Source organism: Symphalangus syndactylus, chromosome 4 (assembly GCF_028878055.3).
Source record: "Symphalangus syndactylus isolate Jambi chromosome 4, NHGRI_mSymSyn1-v2.1_pri, whole genome shotgun sequence".
Classification (NCBI taxonomy): Eukaryota; Metazoa; Chordata; class Mammalia; order Primates; family Hylobatidae; genus Symphalangus; species Symphalangus syndactylus.
In genome coordinates this window covers 54,116,347-54,138,813 of record NC_072426.2, presented here as the reverse complement: position 1 = coordinate 54,138,813, position 22,467 = coordinate 54,116,347, and the positions used below count along the sequence as shown (strand labels likewise).

The 22,467-nt window shown below is 35.1% G+C and overlaps 1 protein-coding gene across 1 annotated transcript in view; it reads left to right on the top strand.

Annotated features, from left to right (window-relative positions):
* LOC129480675 (uncharacterized) overlaps positions 1-13,400 on the top strand; it is a 499,607-nt gene extending 486,207 nt beyond the window's left edge. The window contains exon 5 of the mRNA XM_063637945.1: positions 12,911-13,400. Within this exon, the coding sequence (XP_063494015.1) occupies positions 12,911-12,923 (13 nt within the window). The 3' untranslated portion in view covers positions 12,924-13,400. The remainder of the gene's footprint in view (positions 1-12,910) is intronic.
* Positions 13,401-22,467: the final 9,067 nt, after the last annotated feature.

Genomic DNA, 22,467 nt, shown 5'->3' with positions numbered 1-22,467 from the left:
AATCATCATATTAGCTAATATTTATTACTCACCATGTGACAGACACTGTGCTAAATACCTAATTTAAATTTCCTTCCTTCTTTCTTTCTTTCTTTCTTTCTTTCTTTCTTTCTTTCTTTCTTTCTTCTTTCTTTTTCTTCTCTTTCTCCCTCCTCTCTTTTCTTTTCTTTCTTTTTCTTTCTTTCTTTCTCCTTTCTTTCTTTCTTTCTTTCTTTCTTTCTTTCTTTCTTTCTTTCTTTCTTCTTTCTTTCTTTCCTTCTTTCTTTCTCTTTCTTTCTTTCTTTCTTCTCTCTTTCTTTCTCTTTCTTTCTTTCTTTCTTTCTTTCTTTCTTTCTTTCTTTCTTTCTTTCTTTCTTTCTTTCTTTCTTCTGTTGTTATTGTTGTTGTTGACATAGAATCTCGCTCTGTCCCCCAGGCTGGAGTGCAGTGGCGCCATCTCGGCTCACTGCAAGCTCGGCCTCCTGGGTTCACGCCATTCTCCTGCCTCAGCCTCCCGAGTAGCTGGGACTACAGGCACCTGCCACCACACCCGGCTAATTTTTTTTATTTCTAGTAGAGACGGGGTTTCACCATGTTAGCCAAGATGGTCTCAATCTCCTGACCTCGTGATCGGCCCACCTCAGCCTCCCAAACTGCTGGGATTACAGGCATGAGCCACTGCACCCGGCCTTAAAGTTTCTTTTTCAAAGAATTGTAGGTACTTTGTGCTCCCAATATATTATCCCCATTTTACAAATGTGAAGATTAGGACACCTATACAAGGTACAAAGCTGAACTCTAGAGGAGCTGGGATTCCCTTCACCTTTACCACAAAATAAATAACATGAAAAAATTTTTTACTCTTCCTTCAGTATGGAAATAGAAAATGTTGTAATGTGTCCCTAGAACATCTAAGGACTAAAAGAAAAAATTTAAAATTGGTAAGAAAGAATTTTGAGCTTCATACAGAGCTAGCTGCCATGTCACTCACAACACCCCTTCTCTGAACCAAAGACTTCCAAACTTTTTATCATGATCCATCACATAAAATACAATTTATATTCTAACACAGTACACTCTCATGCACACATAACTTTCTACAGAACTGAAAAGCCTATTTTGTAAGGAAATACTTGGCCTTATTCAGATTATGCTTTTTGATAATATTGTCTTCAGTTGTATTCCATTTAAAAATGTTTGCCAAGCCTAACTTAAATCAAGTTTATGATTCTATGTCCATAACATTGAAAAAATGCTGATGTCTTCGAGGGTATGATATCCATGTCTACTTTGAAAACAACATTAGCTAATTCTCTTTCCTGGTAATCATGCTTTTTCTTCCTTTTAGAAGTAAAACAATAAGGAGTGATGTGTATGGAGGTTTGTAAAATATATCTTTAGGCCAGGCACGGTGGCTCAAGGCCTGTAATCCCAGCACTTTGGGAGGCCGAGGTGGGCAGATCATGAGATCAGGAGATCGAGACCATCTTGGCTGACACGGTGAAACCCTGTCTCTACTAAAAATACAAAAAATTAGCTGGGCGTGGTGGTGGGCGCCTGCAGTCCCAGCTACTTGGGAAGCTGAGGCAGGAGAATGGTGTGAACCCGGGAGGTGGAGTGGAGCTTGCAATGAGCTGAGATCATGCCACTGCACTCCAGCCTGGGTGACAGAGTGAGACTTCATCTCAAAATATATATATATATATATATATATATATATATTGTATATATTATACATTATATATATATATTAAAGACATATATATATCTTTAATCTTTTTAGGAAGTAAAATAAGATAATTGGCTGGACCAATTACACTTCATACCAAAGATATTTTGCTAGAGATCATCCAAGCAAAGCAAAGAGATAATCCAAACAAAGCAAATACACCCCAATCCAGCACACACGTATGATTGGATTTCTCCTCAGTTTAAAATTTGAAAAATTTGCTTTTTTGTGGTCTTTAAAATATATTAAACTCTGTTTGATGGATTACAAGGCCCTTGTGCTCTAATTTCTAACAACATGCCTACCTTTATCCTCCCCTAAAATTTTGCGCACCACCCACACTGAAAGACACTTGCTCCCACAAGGGTTCCTGCCAACCACCTCATGCAGGGGGCTTTGCACATGTGTGTCCCTCTCCCTAGAATGTCACCCTTCTAGCCTCAGCTCAAATGCCATCCACTCTGTGAACATTTCTTTGAATCCTCCTAATCTCACTCCCTATAATAAGTATCATACAATATAAACATGTTTCTGAATATATCACCTTTTTTACTGTAAATTTCAAGGGAGGAAAAGAATGGTAGATGATCTTTGGCCTACAATATTTTGCTCCTGATCTTTTTAGATTAAACACAATTCCCAAGTTTAAATATCAACTAAACCGATATCTTTATAACAATAAATAATTCATGATTGTACACCTACATTTCTTCACATTTTTACACTTTATTATGAAATTAATCAATGGGATAAATAATATGCTGATTCAGATTATATTTTTTAAGTGATTAGATACCAGCAACACGTAAATAAATAGGTGTCACCACAATTCACAATTTTCCAGCCAGACTTCTACATTTGGATTTATTCATTTTGAATCTCACTTTGACATACTGATGAGTCATTTGAAACTCAAGAGATCATACTATCAAAACCCAAGATCTATAGCAAATTGTTCCTAAATAATTACAAAGATGTGATTTTAGAAAATGAGAGATTGTAAAAATAATCTTTTTATAATAATTCTATTTTGTCCATGCTGCTGTAGACTCCTTTTGTGGCCTGCCTATCACCTTGCCAGCTGGGGCATAGCCTCCAAGCCTGTGAGTGTTGGCTGTTCACTGCCCACAGCTGCCCCCTTTTTGGTGGAATTTCCCTTGGCTAAACAGTAGCAACCTCACCAGGGACACTTCATTTCCCAAAATGCTGATGCAACCTGCAGCCAGCTAATGACCAATGGACATGAGTTATACAAGTTGGTTCTCACTTTTCTTAAGTTGGAATCAATTCTGGGATTGACCTCCTCCAGAGGTCTGCAAGGGATTAGCTGTTGCTAGACTCCAACTGGGATGACACCTTTACTTAGCTTCTTCCCTTGGCCTGCCCTGAATCCCTTGTTCCCTTTTTTTCTAAAATCATCTCTTCAGTAAGTGGCATGTACCCAAATCCCTGTGTCAGGCTCTACTTCAAAGAAGCCCAACAGAAGAAACATGCTCCCCGTGTTTCTATTCCCAACAGTAACTAAATAAATAAGTTGCTATGTTTTTCACCATTCTTGAATAGACAATTGGCTTTCATTTACCATGTTACATATATATTGAAAGGTTTCTTGTGGTGGTTTTATTGAATAAGATTTTCCTTTATATGTTCAATTTAACTCTTTTCCAGTGAAATTGTCTTTGGTCTACTACAAAGCTTTCCTATGGCATAGGGTGGTGGTCAGGGTAAAGCGGGACCAACTGTCCTTCTTACAGGTCGTGTAACATCTTATAATCATCAAATAAATACGGTAGAGAAATAAATATACATCAACCAAATAAATCTTTGTCTTCACAGTCATAAGGGCAATGCTTATAATCCATAATTACCTACATACCTAGGCATAGCCCCATAAATGAACATATGGTGTTCCTGTATTTTTTCTTGGTTCTCAAAGAACTTATATAATTTTATCTCAATTTTTGTTTTTAAAGTGCTTGTTTGAAAATAATATTAATATGAATAATTGTCAACAGCTTTCTTTTTTTGATAGTGCCCTGTGTCCTTTGGCTAAAATACAAAAACAGAGCACGCTTTTTCTATTTTTACCCCTGCTGTGACCCCTCACAAGGTGAAACAGATGCAAAGAACTCCCAGGAATTGTGTCAACACAACTAGCTCAGGCCGCTTACATTCTAGTCTTAAATTCACCTCTTCAGTTTAAATGACAGTCAGAGGTAGACATATTCATCACACAACCAAATTTCTATGTGTTAATAATTTCTGTTTATATTCCAAGTGCCTTCCACACTGAAAATGGCACAATACATCTCAGAAGACAAGAATATAAAAATAAGCCTATTTTAAATTAACACAAAATAATCAGACAATGAATGGAAATATTTACCCAAACACTAAGTGTAGGTTCTGCCTTCTGGATATTTATTTTATGAACTTGGATTACAGAATCCCCACAGACACTGTGCAATTCAAAAAGTGAGAAGTTGTTTTTTAAAATAGTTGTGCTTTTGTACATAAACACTCATCCATATCCTGGTAATGACTGGAGGTGCACAGGTCTTTTCATTTGTCAAAATTCAGGAAATCAGACACTTCAGGTCTGTGAATTATCTTGCATTACATGCAATCTTTCCTTTTTAAAAATAGATACAAGCAAATACTGAACAAGATAGTTAATGCTAGATAAGTTGAAGTATTTAACCCTATATTAGCTCTGTGTACTCTGACATAGAAAGATGAATTAATTACTGGATAGAAGGGTAGCTAGAGTGATAGATATGTAATAAAGCAGATGTAACAAAATGTCAATTACAGAATCTCAGAATCTAAGTGGTTAGAATATTGATGTTCATACAAACATTTTTATTATATATTGGGGAACTATTTTGTCTCAAGGAAATGCAGGTATGTTCTAGTGCAATGAGTTAGAATCTTCTTGTAAAACAAAAGATTTTTACCTGTGAAAATTAAGTTAATCATGTCAGAATACTCTCCAAGAATATTTGGAAAATAAGTATATTATTTTCTAATTAATATGTTTATGTCAGCTTTGAACCAGAATTATACTAAGTGACTTTAAAATGCAAATGCAATAATATGACTGCATGTCCATGATGGAACATAGCCTAAGAACAAAATGAAGTCCGAAAATAATCCTAGATTGCTTTATATTTTTCGTGATAAGGCTCTATTTTTATTCTGAGGCTATTGTTTGTCTTCAACCATAGGATAAAGAAAATGAGAACCATGTGTGACATTGAAAACTGGTATTTTTCTAATGAGAGAGAAGATATAGATGTAAGACGTCTGAGGTTAACTAAAATCCTATAATCCAGAATGTAAACTGTAAGATTTATTAAAAAGTTATGAATATTTATCCAAAATCTCACTTATCCTTTAGGTCTACCCACTGAAAAGTTACAGAAGCATTAAGCAAAACAAAACAGAAGGAGGAAGCACCTTGGGAGCAAAGCTTTGGTTTCTATGTATCATCACTCACTGAAAAGAACCAGAGCTTTTTGGAGAAATGGCTGCTTTCTGGTTGCAGGCAGGCAACATATGAAATCAGTCTAGAGGATCTTGTCATACTGGAAAGCAAAGATGCTTTTATACCCCCCACAATGGTCATGTTCATAAGATACAGGAGGCAACTTGAAGAAGCACCCACTATCCAAACATGAAATAATATAAGCATCAATGATAGTGATGACTACAATGAATAGATGCACACCTATGTTTAAATCCTTGAGTTTATAGTGACACTAAAACTTAAAGTCAATAGAACAAATACAACATGATCCAGATATTGGAATTGGCATAAAAAGACTATAGTAGGCTCCCTTATCTGTGGGCATACTTTTTAAGATCTCCAGTTGATGCCTGAAACCACAGATAATACCACACCCTATGTTAGCACTTTTCACACTGTGGCTGTAACTTTTGCAGTTTGAGGTGCAGCAGCAAAATTAGCAAGAATTTCTTTTTCCTTCTTCACAGTTTCATGGATAAAAAATTCATTCTTACTATAGATCTTAGCAACCACAGCATGCAGTTTTTTTTCTTTCCTTATTAAGTGAAGAACTTTCACATTTTCACTTAAAGGAAACATTTTAAGGTTTCTCCATTGCATATCTGAATTTTCAGCATCTCTACTCTTAGGCATTGGAGCCAGTATTGAACAAACACTGTTATACTGGGACAGTTGATCTGATAGCTTCTTCATATCTGTTAGGCACTAGAGAGAATGGGGAATGGGATGTGACTACTAAAGGGTATTGGGTTTCCTTTTCGAGATCATGAAAATGTTCTGAAAACAGGGAATGATGATCATGGCATGACTCTGTAGTCAGGTAGTTCTGTTAGCTACTAAATGACTAACAGGCAGGCAACACAAACAGTGTGGATCTGCTGGACAAGGGAATGATTCACATTCTGGGGAAGACAGGACAGGGCAGCAGGAGATTGCATCACACTACTCAGAACAATACACAACTTAAAACTTATAATTGGTCTATTTCTAGAGTTTTCCATTTAATATTTTTGGACTGAGGTTTAACACAGGTAACTGAAACTGGGGAAAGTGAAACCACAAATAAGGGGCACTATTGAATTATAAATATGTTCAAAGACTTTTTAAAAATTGTCATAAACAGATGTGAAATCTCAGTAGAAATATAAACTAAAAAAATTAAAATTAAAAATTCCAGGACATAACAATAAAATATCTGAAATGAAAAATTCACCAGACTGAGAAGAGACAGGAAATGATTTCCCAAAATTCAATAAAAAATAATCAGCCAATTTCTAGTTTCTCCGTGTGCATTCTAGGATCCTAGGAAACCAGCTCACAATTTAGAAAACTGGTAAATAAAAGAGTAACTGATAAATAGGAAATAGTAAGTAAAGGGAAAGAATCAAGTATCCTGCCTTTCTCCACAAATAATATCTCAGGGTAACCAAAGAGATAATGAGGAAAAAATTCTCTTAACAGAAGTCTTCTATTTAATATATGAAAATGAATAATAGAAGTAGAATTTCTTCACTTATTAACCTCTAATTAAATAATGAATCTCAAATTTTATCATCAGCAGTTACTCTTAGTTGGGTTCTGCCAAGAAAACAGCCAATCAAGTACTCCAGAAATAAGCAATTTAATATAGGAATTAATGCTTACATTCATGTGAATGTAATGTGAATGTAACCTGCAGCAGACTGCATTCAGAAAGTTAGAAAAACAACCACAGGCCAGCCACGATTGCTCAGGTCTGTAATCCTAGTGCTTTGGGAGGCTGAGACGGGAGGATCACTTGAAGCTAGGAGTTTGAGACCAGCTTGGGAAACATAGCAAGAACTTGTTCTTAAAAAATAATAATAATAATTAGCCATGCATAGTGGTGGATGCCTGTAGTCTCAACTACTTGGGAGGCTGAGGCAAGAGGATTCCTTGAACCCAGGAGTTCAAGGCCGCAGTGAGCTATGATCACGTCATTACATTTCAGCCTTGGAGGCAGAGTGGGATTTTGTCTTTAAAACAAGAAAAAGAAAAACAACCATAAATGGCATTAGCTTAAAACACTGTTAGAGAAAGCAGCAGGTCATGAAAGAGTCCAAGATACTTCTGCATCCATTATGACTATGAAGTACCAGCTTATCAGAGATCTATGATGGTGCTATATCTGGATGCTAGTGTTGCTAAGAAGATCCTTGTAAAGGGCCCTGCAAAGTTCCCATGACTGGTGGCCAAAATTGCTAAGAATAATTTATGTTTTACTTTCATCTTCCAAATTGTGTGTGAATTTTACTCACTTGCAAATCCTATGAAGATTCATTCAGGGAATAGGATTCTAGAATATAGAGTTCCTAGTTTCAAAAAAGTGTAGTGATACTGCCAGGTTGACAAGAGAATTCAGCACAGCTGATAATATCACAAAAAGAAAGACTACTGGAAATCATGTTTGTTTGGGTAGAAAAAACACAATGTTGTATATGAAATGTTTCTGAAAAATCTGAACAGTCCCTTAAATTTATATGTTTTGTAATGACACTTAGGAATAAATATAACAAAATCTTCCAAAACTCTTCACTTAAATTTACAAAACATTTTTGAGAGAACTCCAATGAGACACAAGTAAATAATGCCATATACCATGTTCATAGATTGGAAAGTCAATACTGTTTGAATTCAATTTTATTCAAACTGGTCTACATATTCAATGCAATTCCAATAAAAATTCCAAAAATTTTTATATAAAATGAACAGCTGATACTAAAATTTACATACGAATGCAAAGAAACTAGTATAGACAAAGAATTCTTGATAAAGGAAAACACTGTTGAAGATTCTATACTATCTTATTTTAAGATTTACCATAAAGCTACAGTAATTCAGACAATGGTATTGATACAGGAATAGACATAATATCAATGGAACAGAAGAGAGCACTCAGGTATAGATCCAATTCTAAGCAATCCATTCAACAAAGACACAGGCAATCAATGGAGAAAGAAAAATCTTTGCAGAAAATTGTGCTGGAACAACTGGATAAATATATTTAACAAGTGAACATGGATCTCTACCTTATACCAGAATCAAAAAGCTAATTTGAGGTCATTGCGGATCTAAACATAAAAACTAAAATTATAGCATTTCTAGAAGAAAATATAGGAGAACATCTTTATGAATTTGAGGTAGTCAAAGATTTTTAAGGCAACCCTCAAGCAATAACTGTAAAAGCAAAGATTAGATTTTTGTTCAAAATTTTAAATTCAATTTAATTAATCATCAAAGTCATAATGTGCTCATTAAAGTTATCGCTTTGTAAACGAAAAATAGAGTCATAAACTGGGATATAATGCTTATAGCACACACATTTGATAAAAGGCTTATACCTAAAACTAATAAAATGCATCTGTAAACCTAGAATGCAAAGACAATAACCTTTAAAATTATGGGCAAATATTTAAACAGAAACTTTACTACAAAAGATATACAAATATCCAGCAAGCACTTGAAAAGTAGCTGAACCTCATTAGTTATCAAGGATATACAACTAAAACCATAGTAACTTACCACTTCACCACCCCAAAAATAGTGAAAATTGTAAATACTGGTAAAACTCAATGTTAATGAGCATGTAAAGTAACTGAAACTCGAATACATTTCTGGTCAAAAGGTAAAATGACATAACCAGTTTAGAAAAACATTTGGCAATTTTTATGAAGATAAATATACACCTTCCCTATAAGCAATAAATTATCCTCTAGCCCAAGAAAAGTGAAAATGTCAGTCCATAAAAATTAACTTACACAAAAATGGACATAGAGGATATTTTCATAAGGATTCCAATCCAAAAGTCACCCAAATGTCCGCAGAGGAGAATTAATAAACAAATGGTGTTATAGGCATAGAACAGATCAATCTTAGCAATAAAAGCAAATGAAAAATTGAAACAGCAATATATATGAATCTTTATAACCATTATGATACGTGATGGAAGCTGGGTATAAAATTGTATACACTGTGTGGTTCCATTTACATGAAGTTAAAAGACAAACAAGATTCTTCCATGGTGATAGAAATCAAAACAGAGGTTGAGAATTGCCTGAAATGGGTCATGAAAGAACTTTCTGGGGTGATGGAAGAATAATCTAGGAAAATTTGCGTTAACCACTATGAAAATATAGCAAACCTATAGTAATTAATATGGTGATTTGTTGGCATAGGAATAGACAAGTAAACCAATAGAAAAACTTGAGAGCATTACATTTTTTTTTAAACTATTGTGTATGTGTGTGTGTGCGTGTGTGCATGTGTGCATGCTCATGTTTATGGCTTATATCTACAAACATTGGCTACAATCTCAAAAAAAGGACCCCCAAACCCCTTTTAACCCAAGAGCATGCTTTTGCACTCTGACAAGTAATTCCCAAAATGTCCAAGTTTCCTCCTAGTGAACATATTTTTTTTCTTAGTTCTAGAATTTTCTTCAAAAGTAGTTCTTTGATTTTATTTGGCTACTTTTGATACAACTATTTCCAACATTGTATCATATTTGGCACTTTTGGTAAGCATTCTTGTATATCTTGATTTTATTACCTTCTTATATTTTATAAAAGCTGCCTTTTTTCTCATGTTGACATTCTTGCTCTCTCAATTGAATATATTTGGTTATTTTCCAGGTACCTTGGCACTTTTGATCATTTTTCTTAGACTTTCTCTGAATCATTTTGGATCGATTTTAGACATTCTCTCTATAGTTTTATTTTTTCAGTTTTACTTTCTTTCCCCAACTATTGCCCACATTTTCTTAGTTTTCATTTTCAAAATTACATAATCACAAACTAAATTCCTTTAGATTCCTTCTTGCATTAGTAGAATGTTAACATTGTTGTACACTAAACAGTATTCCTACTAGTTCACCTACAGTTACCTCTTGCAGCACTTCTGGGTCCCAATTTAGGATAAAAATTGTCAGATACGAAAGAATTTCCTCTCCAAAGGTTTAGCTTGTTCAGCATCCTTGTTCTTTGTTCCCCACTTCCAAGACCAAACTGATTTCCTTATCCTTTGTGCCTCCCTGTCTTGGTTTCAGTAAACAACTTTCCCACCGGTCCTTATTTACAGAGCCCACATCTGTTACCCACTCTGTAAATTACCCCTCCTGTTGCAATGGCTCTTCCTGCAGAAACTGCCCTTCTTACCAGTGTAACCACATTCCTGCACCTTTTAAGTTAGCCAATCAGGTTCAGCTTAGATTGTGCGGTCCAACTCCAGCCAGTGGAAGCAGGACACAGTGGCAGGGAGAAGCTGGGTTAAGAATAAAAACTCCCTCCCTCCTTTGTTTGGTGGGCTCTCCTGGAAACCAGGTTTGTGAGTAGTACCCTTCTGCAGAAGTAAATTTGCCTTGCTGAGAAATCGTTTGTTTAAGTGCTCATTTTCTTTGCAACTTCGAGCCTTACTTCCAACAAACACCAGGATTGTTTCCTCTCTTTTATGTTAAAAATCCTTGCTCTAAAAAATTACTATTTTACCCAAAACCTTTCCTTCAATAATCACTTTTTTTGGATTATTGAGTTCTATCATAAACATTATACAGCATATCTTTTAATTTTCTCAAAACTCTTTTTCAGCTTAAATCCATTGACCTTATCACATGCTTCCTAGTGGTAACTATCATAGCATTTTTATTAGTTAAACTAGGAATATTTACACAATGAGTTTATAATAATTCTTACACTTGGCATATTATGTTCTCATAGCATTCATATTTTCCCTTACAGGCAATTCTTTTTCTAGCTACTCACATTTACTATAGCATGCATGCATTTCTTAGAACTATCACCAGATTTTTGGTGTGGCAATCATAACACAGAATTATGGAACATTGGAAGTAAAGGTATATTTACAATTTATAATTACAATCTTTTGTTTTTAAAATAAAAGAACTAAGTGCAAAGTTCTAATACAGGCCACTTTCCACTGTAATATTTTAAGACCTTCTTCTCCCATTGACATGTATACATATTGTGCTTTTCAAGCATTTAATTCAGTGATACATAGTGTATTCACAGAGCTGTGCCGTTATCATTACCTGTTTTCAGAATATTTTCATGATTTCAAAAAAGAAAGCCAATACCCTTTAGTAGTTGCACCCCACTCCCCTCTCTCTCTCTAGTGCCTGGCAACCACTAATCTACATTCTGTGTCTATGAAATTACTCGGTCTGAGTATTTTATATAAATTGAATCATATAATATATGGCCTTTTGTGGCTAGGTTCTTTCACTTAGCATGTTTTCAAGTCTCATGTTTTAATCGATGCTGCAGCATGTATGAATACTTAATTCATCTTTATGGTTGAATAATACTCCATTGTATGAATATATATATATATATATATATATATATATATATATACCACATTTTGTTTTTCCATTCTTTATTTGATAGACATTTGAGATGTTTTTGCTTTTTGGCTATTATGAATAATGTTGCCATGAATATTAATGTACAGGTTTTTGTGGGTACTTATGTTCAATTACCTTGGGGGAATATACCCAGGAGTGAATTGTTGAATCATATAGTAATACTATGTTTCACATTTTGAGGAACTGCCAAACTGTTCTTCAAAGTGTCTGCCCCATTTACAAGCCCAGAAAACTGCTCCATTTTTAAGGGCCTCTGGTTTTCATGCAGAAGCACTCAATCGTGGTATCATACAACCTTTAGTAAAAGTAAATCAAACAATTGAGGATCATTTACTTGTTCCCCCCATTGACTGTAAGCAAAGTCATTCTAGCACAGCCTTTGCAAATCTGAGCCTACTATGCTTTCATTTTCTCTAACTTCCCCTATGTTTTTCAAATCCAAACTTTCACTGCCACTATTTCAATCTTTAGCATCATAACCTTGGTGCCACATTGATCTGCTTGGAGCCCTTCCTGTAGAGGTTTGCTTGTCCCTAAATCCCTGAGTTACATCAAAGATGAAACATTCCTTCGTGAATCACCGTGAGTGTTAAACATTGAAGCTCTGGCCCCCTGCCCTGTCCCACATGGCCTCTGTATTGCCAGCCATAAATATAGACATTAAAGTGATGTATAGATCTTGTTACCTTGTTTCAAATTCAAAGTGGAAAAAAAAGCAAAAGGAAAGTTATGGAATCAATGATGAAAATTATCAATCTCTTTTCTTAAATATAGTTTGTTATCTATGTAGGTTAATTACTTAGAGTAGCAATTGAAGAGAAAGAATTACCTAGCACTGCAAAAGATATCTCTACACCTCTATTTTAGGAGGCTAGTAATTTGAACACTTTTCAGTCTTTCTGATCTATTTTTTTAACTGAAGTTCATGGCATCATATGAGATACAGAAGATGGGGTTAATAAACCTTTGGCCTGCTTTCTCACCCACATATACCCTATAATTCTTTTTTGGTTTTCAATGACTCGAAAAATAGGATCCTACCATATCCTGTTAGTAATAATTTTACAGTTCAGTGGTCCTAAAGGTTACAGTTATTCATGCCTGATATTCAGTTGGAGTAGATATTAATAATGCTCAATTTCCTTTTGTTTCTTTAATTTTTTGTGCTAAAAATCACATACTTGCATGCTGTTTTATTCCTGCTTTTTAGTTAATATATGGTCATGGTTTTATTTCTTTTTTTCTCCCTTTCTCACGTATCTCACAATTTCCTCAGATGTCAGTTTTGAGACTTGAGAAGTGAAGAACAAAGAGGGAGAAAATAAATACTGCTGAATTCCAGCTACATGGAAAGGTGACTGACTGACTGGTTCCCCAAGGAAGGCATTAACTAGCACAGTAGTAGACACAGCATGTGCATGAAGCCAGAGTGCTCCAGACTTGCCACAAGATTTAGAAGTGAATTGCAAATTCCAAGAGCTGTTTTCTTTGAGGTGCTTCGAGGGATTCGATGAGAGAGAAGTTTGTGAAAAACCCGAGGAGATTTTTAAAAGTATTCATACTACAAGTTTGTGAAAAACCCGAGGAGATTTTTAAAAGTATTCATAATTGCACAAGTTGTACATATTTCATGTATATTTTGCTCTTATAGCTTTACTTTATTTGTCCTCATGTGTACACTATGGTGCTGCCCAGGAATTTATAAATTTTGATGGGAATCTGGAATTTTTTAAATTAATAAAAAAGTATGCAAATGCTAACCTTTAGGGCCCTTTTTCTTGGATTTAGGATTTACACATTGAAATCCCCTGCAGTGAAACTATATTAGATTCCACAAATCTCATAGGTCTGATTTCTGTGTCTCTCAGGCTGTCACTGAGTTGTTTCACTGCCAAAGCTGAAATAATGGAAACAAAACAAAACAAAAATCAAAATTATCTGATTAGGAAATATTATTTGGAAATAACAAAGAATATTAAATTAAATTATGAGCCTCTCAAGATTATGATGGGTTATATGAGACTAAAGAGTTTTAGGAAACTGGTTTCTAGACGAGAGGAGCATACTTTGAAAATTGTGCTTTCCATATTTCTTTTTATAACATCATTTGAGATTAAATGTTGATATTTTATTCCTAATGCATTATGATTAGTATATTCAACACTTGAAATTTTGAGATTTAATTATTTAATTCATAAGGATAGATATACAAAAATCTAATTTTAAATTGCCTATATACTATGTGTGTACATGTCATATTATATATGTATATATATATGCTGTGAAAATACATGTGATTAATTTAGCAAAAATCAGAATAAAAGGTGTTTTCTCTTATTTAATTACCATCTCTATTTTCAGAAAAAGTACATTTATTTCTGATGTAATTACATTCTTTATCCATTATAATGTATCTTGTGGCTTTCTTAGCCATCTGCATATTTCACCGCATTTTAAAATGGTTGTTACAGAGTGAAAGAAAGGAATGCACGCACGGGATAGTACGAATATGCGTATGTCCGAAGATATTCTGAATCTAAGAATGTTTGGATTTTTAGTAAATGTATACGTTTTCTTCATTTTAAAATGAATAAGTATGTCCAAACTGAGGTTAGTAATAAGCTTGAAATCATATTGTTCTACCATCAAATATCATTTACTCCATCATCTTTTTTATGGGAATGAGATATAATATTGACAATACAGGTGCTCCTGGGAATGAGTCTGCCCAAAGGTGATGAGAATCTTCCAACCAAGTTTGTCAAGAGAAATACTATTTCAATATTAGTATGAATCAATTAAAGTTCCTAATTTTTTTTAACAAGGAAACAATTATAGTTGCCAGATTCTTTGAAAGGACCAATTATTGTCTTCAGTACCATAACAAAGATTAGCTTCTAAGCATTTCTAGATAACAATCACAATGTTACTACATTCAAAAGGATATTTAAGGCATGTACTTCAGAACAATCACATTGCTAAAGGAAAAAAATCCATAGTTTTGCATTCTGTCTATATATCATAAGTGAGTGTTACTCATAAAGGATTTGAACTCCCTAAGCATATGTGTCCACTTTCACCATTAAAGTGGACTCAGGTGCTTGGCATGACTGTTTCCAGACAGGCTTTCTTCAAATAATTGATGGCTATGGTCTTATTGCCCCATTGAACTATATCTGGATACACTCATGTTGCTTTTACAAGAGTTTCACACAATTCCATGGTCTGCAGAACACATGGGAAGTATCTCATAGTTTCTTTTATTAACACAAACTATTTTCACTTTCTCCAATGACAAATTACCCAAAATTAGGTTTTTTACACCTATTACGACTGAACATGATGAGAAATTCATGTGTAGACCACAGGTGTGTATTGCAAGCATTATGAACCCTTTGGTGGCGAGGGAGGTGACTGTTAACAATGCAAGGACCAAGTAGAAAGAGGGAGTCATTTATTTTGGTGGCAGACAGAAATCCTAGTTTTCAAAATATTAAAAAATATAAAGTATTTGTTGTTGATATTCAAAATAGCCATTTTAAGTTCTACCCACAAATATATTTTTAAATATGTTATGAAAGAGTGAAAACATCCGTTGTGTCACTATATTCAAAAAGAAAAAAGCCTACTCTTTAATTATTATTATTTCAATATCCATTGAATGCCAAAAATGTGGCAAGCATTGCATGTAGCAGAAGCAATATCCAGTGAATGCACCATTTACAGGAAACAGAGAAAATCGATCTTTGTGAAAGGACAGGAATGTAATTCATGCACACGCTGATACCACATGTCCAACATGTATTTGACACATTCATTTATAATCACTCTCACCTGGCATTGTTAATATTGTCGGTAATTTTCCATAGATGACAACTGCTCTCCCTCAGAATCTACCAAAGGAACATAAAATGGTCTGACAGGTGAAAAGATGTTGACAAGGAACAAAAACATATTTAAAAATTAAATTTATACCAACATCAAACTAGAGCTTTACAGTAAAAATTGTTGGGAAAGTAAAAAAAGATTCATAAAACTGAAAGGGTCTTAAGCTTCTACTTTGGTTGGGTCATTAATGCATCTATTAAAGAGAATTCTGATCTGTTTACTCTTCTCTAGGAAAAAAACACATGACTGGTTACTGTTAATAAGTTTTGTTATCCAATACAGGGTAAAGCCAGTCTCTAAACTGTATGACTTGTCAGCACTATCTTTCCACACACCAAGAACACTATGAATATTCTAAGTATCTAAAGTATAATAAAATAAAAATAGACTAATACTCCGTGAAATAATCATAATAACGCAGCAACATTGCATTTACTGAGCAACCATTTATCAGATCAATATCTTATTCTTTAGTTATAGGTATGGGAATATAACACTGTCCATTGAGATGTATTCCTATGAGAAATACACGATATAGAATAAAATATATTTGTAGAAATTCTAACATATTTTACTTTAATTATAGTCTACCATAGTGTTAATCAAGATAGAACAGATTGCAGTAAGTAATTATTTAGATTTGTCAACACCAATATAAAAGGAAAACTAAACCTCATAATTTTCCTGTTTGTTTCATTTTATTTGAACATAAGACAACATTTGATATTAAGTGTGCCTTACATTCAAGTGTGCATTAAAGAAAATACTGATTTTCTTTAACTTTATTGAAAACTTTTAAAACTATTAAGTTATAAAATTGATTTACAGACTTTCTCCAAACAATTGCAATTTATTAAATTCATCTCATGACTCAAAATCCTTCCTTTAGAAATTAACATAGCAAAAATATTTAAAATCCAACTCAATACTATGTTTTACAAAATATGCAAACACAAAGTATTGAATAGTTGACCCTGTAATAAACCTAATAATGAATTAGTAAGTTATATGGGTTTTTTCCATAGTCATTTCAAAATGGATAATTTCAGTGAAAATTGGAAGCTCTAAAATGAAATAATAATGTCTGTCAAAATATAATGGGGTCATAGAACTTGAAATTTCTAACTTAAAAAAATTGTCAAGATACATTTTTTCAGACTAAAATAAGAAATTTCTGTTTTAGTTGTTATTTTCTCAGAATCTTGAAAAAAAAGACCAAAAAAATAGAAATTAATGCCCCAAGAATGTCAAATCTGTTTTAAATTATTTTTTAGAATAAAATATATATGAATAAACAAAACACCACATTCTGCAAAGGAGGTTACACAGATTTTCTTCACAATATACATAACAAGAAAGAAGGAATAATTTCCTATATATGTTCCAAATAATAAGTAATACCAAATGCTCAATAAATATTCCTTTGATAACAAGCCAGCACAAGTACCAGCTGTTAAACATAAGAACTGACCATAAAGTATTTCAATTAATCATCTTGTAATAAGTTTTAAATAACTATCTGTTTTATTGGGGTGGTTCTTTGTGAGAGATGCATGATTAGGCATAAATGACCAAAGTAAAACATTCAGGACTGGAAAAATTTCTATTAAGGCAAAAAATTTTTCCCTCTTAAAGAGATGTAAATCAAACTCTCAGAATGTTTAAAAATCATACTGATGAAAAACCATGAGGCAAATTATTTAAAGGTTATTATATAATAATTCATGTTCTTCTGCCAATTGAACATTTATTAACATTTATTTACATAATACTTATTAAAATACTTTAAAATGTTGTGCATAGAAATGAAAGCCACCAGAGATCAACAGCCCTTTATTACATACAAAAGAATTTCACTAATAGATTTTAGCCAACATAATTTTCTATTCAAAATAATCTCAGAAAAATAAAAGATATACCAATGCAAACATTGTGATGTTGTAGTCTAAACTGGCTGGGGGTGTTTCTTCTTGCATATTGGTGAGCCTATGAGTAGACTTTCTCATAGATGACACAGCTGTCTGCAAGTGCCTACTGTTTTGTCTCAAAACCTGTAGGGACAGGTGCATCTTGTCATTCTCTGGTATACATTACAGGCCTGCCTTGTTTATCATTCCAAGATGAGCTCCGATGTGAGTAGCACTGACAGTGCAGATTATAATCAAATGCCCTTTGAACTGAGGGAGCAGAATTTATTGGTGTTAACACATTTTACAGTTTATAGGGTCATCAGCCCCCTAGCTTCTGAGACTTTTTTCAAGCTTAGCTTTGAATCTATAAATACAACTGATTCATATCACAAAATTGACCTGAAATATGATGCTTAGTGTTTCATTTCATAAATTCCTTACCTCATAAATGAAGTATAATTTTAAAAGTTAATAAGATTATGTTTTTCCTTTCCTCATCCATCTTAGCAAGAACCCAGACAAAATCCAAATGCAATCCCTGGAACAGCCACAACTGTATCCTCCCCACTGAGCCCCTCAACTCTCAACCTCACTGCCTTCACTTCTATGGGACTTTAGCAAAATAGCATCTGCTATAGCAACTAACCCTCCTCCTTCACATTAGTAGATTCAGGCTAAAAGTCTCAGAGAGAAGGCACCTCATATGGGTTTCGGGATATCAGTTCCATATTGGAAGCAAAGTCTCAAAGTCTTATGCGTTGAATTGTGTCTCCACAACATCTGTTTGTTGCAGTCCTAATCCTGAGTACTTTAGAACGTGACCTTATTTGGAAATAGGGTCATTGCAGACATATTTATATATAATAATAGTTTTGATGAGGTCGTGCTTGAGTAAGGTGGGCTCTTAATTCAATATGATTCATGTCCTTATAAAAGGGGAAATTTGGAGACAGACAAGCACACAGCGAGAGTTCCATGTGAATATTAAGGCAGACATTGGGTGATTCAAAGTAACTACCTAACAAACTATGACAGAAGCAAAACCTCACATATCAATATTATCTTTGAATGTATACAGTCTAAATGCTGCACTTAAAATACATAGATTGGCAAATTGGATAAAAAGGAAAAAAAACAAAGAGAGACCCAACCATCTACTGCTACAAGAGACCCACCTAATCTGTAATGACACCCTCAACCCCAATGAAAAGGGGTGAAGATACATCATGCAAATGGAAAACAACACAGAGCAGGGGTTGCTATTCTTCTATCAGATAAAACAGGTTTTAAACCAGTAACAGTTAATAAAAAGACAAAGAAGGGCAGTGTATTGGTCCATTTTTGCGCTGCTAGTAAAGACATACCCAAAACTGGGCAAGTCGAAGAATTCAAAAGATAGCAAACCACCAGAAGTTAGGGTAGATGCATGCAACAGAGTCTTCCTCATAGCCCTCAGAAGGCCCACAGAACCCAATCCTGCCAGTGCCTTGGTCTTAGACTTCTGCCTTCCAGAAGTAAGACTTTTTTTGTTTAAGCCATCCAGATTGTGGTACTTTGTTATATCAGCCTTAGCTAACTAATGTACCCCATCTCCAGCCAAGACTCCAACAGAAGCAAATTCTCCAGACAAGCAAAGGGTTTGTACACTGAGCATGTTTTTTAAAAAAAAAAAAAAAAAAAAAAAAAGGTTTTTTTTAAGTGTTTTTCAAGATGGCTAACTAGGGGAGTCAGATGCTAGTTCTATTCAGAAAGACTAAAGTTACAGGTGAATGTTTAGGTTCCACATGAAGGAAGAGAGACAGGACCTGTTGGAGAGCTCATGGAAAGAAGCTGGGGCACAGAAAAGGAAAGCAGCAATAGTCTGGCAGAAATCAACCCCAACGGAAAGGTAGATGAGGGTGCTTCTCTGCTCTCCTCACTTTCTTGACAATCTGCTGACCACCAAATTGTCAGTGAGCCCCTCTGCTCTCACAGCTTCAGGCAATGCTGTCAGTGGTGATCTGGGAACTTCCCAGGGACACAGCAGTGAGTGGCCAGCTTGTACAGGTGCACCCTCAGTCCCCTTAAGCCTGAACTGAGATGGTGGGCACTATATAGTGCACCTATTGTGGGTCACTGTTCTAGCCATGGAACCTCAGCCCTTGTATTTCCCAATAACTAGATCCCCTGCAAACTTACCCCACAACCTGCTCTGATTTTGGTAAATACAGTGGGCCAGTGGGTGTCTGGGAGCTGTGGGATCTTTGGAGACTTAGCCCATGGTGTGCGCCACCCTTCAGCTCACCACAGCCCCACCTCCTGACAAAAGAAATGCAGGGATGGCACCAGCAACTGAAGGAGGCAGCACTGGTGGCTAGGAACAGAGGTGGTGAGATGGTCATCTCCTTCTCACCGCATCCACTGCTGTGGATGCAGCAGAGGCTCTCCCCACTGGGGAATGGAACATGTGCACTTGGAGAAATTGTTTCCAGTGCTTTTCATGCTGGCTGCCCTGCTGTTGAAAGTGAGCTCACTCCACATGTGCTTGCATGGAGGGCAAGGCCTATCCCACTCTCCATGCACAGAGTCACAGCATCTTGGAAATGAAGGGCTAACAAGCTACAGAGCTGTCTGCTCTGGACAGTGGAAAGAGGCTCTGTCCCAAGCCCATTTTGGTGGTAGCTGCCAGGGAGCATTTTCACAATCCTCAGTCACACTGCAGCCAAGAGTCAAAAAACAATGTCCTTATGAACTAAAAGTTGTCAGCCCTGTGACAGGGACATGTCAGGATGGTAGGGATGCAGATCAAGCTCCTGTCTGCCCAAAATAGGGACCTGGTATAGGCCCCCCTGCCCCTACAACTGAGACTGGAGCACACCCCAATACAATCTCCCCCAATCAGAGCTGATGCCTCCACTCATTATTAGGCTTCTTGAGGGCAAACCAACTCTTCCTTTTAAGTGCCACCTATTAGAATGAAAATTAAACTACGCCATCAGATTAAATACCAGATGTCAGACGGACATAATGCTAGTGTTCAAGATAAACTTTTCGAGGCCTCTGTACTCTCAGTCCCACAGGAGATAGAGTCAACTTATACATCCAATACATTGCTACAAGCATAATCTGAGCAATTCACAAAACCGAAGCTATCCACAACCAATGAATACGTGCAGATCGTTGGCTCACTGAAAGCAATCAGAAACAAAGCCAAATGACTATAAACAACATACGTCATGATCATACTCTTAAGATAAAGAAAGAATTAAAAAAAAGCCTCACCCAAATGATAGCAAATTAAAAAATAAGTGATGACTCTTTCAGATAAGAATAAATCAGATCAAGAACTCTGGCAATATGAAAAGACAGAGTGTTTTCATACTTTCAAAGGAATACACAAACTCTCTAGCAATGAATCCTAACAAAAATGAAAGTGGTGAAATGACAAAGAATAAAGAATTCAAAATATGAATTGTAAATATGCTCAATGAAATCCAAGAGAAAGTTGAAAACAAACACAAAAAAACCAGATAAATGATTCAGGATATGACACATGAGATAGTTTTATTAAATATGTAATTATTTAATATTTTATATATATATATATATATATATACTGGCCAGGCACAGTAGCTCACACCTGTAATGCCAGCACTTTGGGAGGCCAAAGCAGGTGGATCACCTGAGGTCAGGAGTTCATGACCAGCCTGGCCAACATGGTGAAACCCCATCTCTACTAAAAATACAAAAATTAGCCAGGCAAAGTGGCAGGTGCCTGTAATCTCAGCTACCTGAGAGACTGAGGCAGGAAAATTGCTTGAACCAGGGAGGCAGAGGCTGTAGTGAGCCAAGATTGCACCACTGCACTCCAGCCTAGGCGACAGAGCAAGACTCCACCTGAAAAAAATTAAATACATATACTATATTTAATATAACTATTAAATTATAGCTTACTTTAATAATTATATTAAATATAAATTTAATATTATATACTAGAATATATGATTTATATGTATATAACTTCTGGAGTTGAAACATCTACTAATAGAATTTTAGAATACAGCTCAAAGCTTTAACAATGAAATAAACCAAGCAGAAGAAAGAATTTTGGAGCTTGGAGATCAATCTGTCAGATTAACCCAATCAGATACATAGAAAGATTTTTAAAAATTGTAAATGACCAAAGCTTTCATGAAATATAGGATTATCCAAAACAGCCAAACTTAGGATTTACAGGTTCCTAAGAGAGAAAAAGAAAAAATAAGCAATTTGGAACCATATTTGAGGGAATTTTTCAGGAAAATTTCCCTAATCTTGATAGAGAGGTAGACATCCAGACAAGAATTTCAGAAGACACCTATGAGATACTATACAGGACAAACATCACCAGAAATACATTCATCAGAATATTCAAGGTCAATTTTAATGAAAAAAATCTTAAAGGCAGCTGGAGTAAAGGATCAAATCACCTATAAAGGAAATCACATCAGACTAACAGTGGACTCTCAGGCAAGCCTTATAAGCCAGAAGAGATTGTGGGCCTATTTTTCGCCTTTTTAAAGAAAAAAGAAATGTCAGCCAACAATTTTATGCCCAGCCTAACTAGGCTTCATAAATGAAGGAGAAATAACGTCTTTCCCAGACAAACAAACACTAAGAGAATTAGTTGCCACCAGCCTGTTCCTACAAGAAATACTCAAAGGTGTTCTAAACACGGGAACAAAAGGACAATATCTGTGACCATTAAAGCACACACAAGTACAAAGTTCACAGAACCTACAAAGCAATTGCTCAATTGGGACTACAAAGTAACTAGCTAACAAACTATGACAGAAGCAAAACCTCACATATCAATATTCCCTTTGAATGTAAACAGCCTAAATGCTGCACTTAAAATATATAGATTGGTAAATGGGATAAAAAGGAAAGAAAAAAAAAAGAGAGACCCAACCATCTACTGCCTACAAGAGACCCACCTAATCTGTAATGACACCCTCAAGCTCAATGTAAAGGGGTGAAGAAAGATACATCATGCAAATGGAAAACAACACAGAGC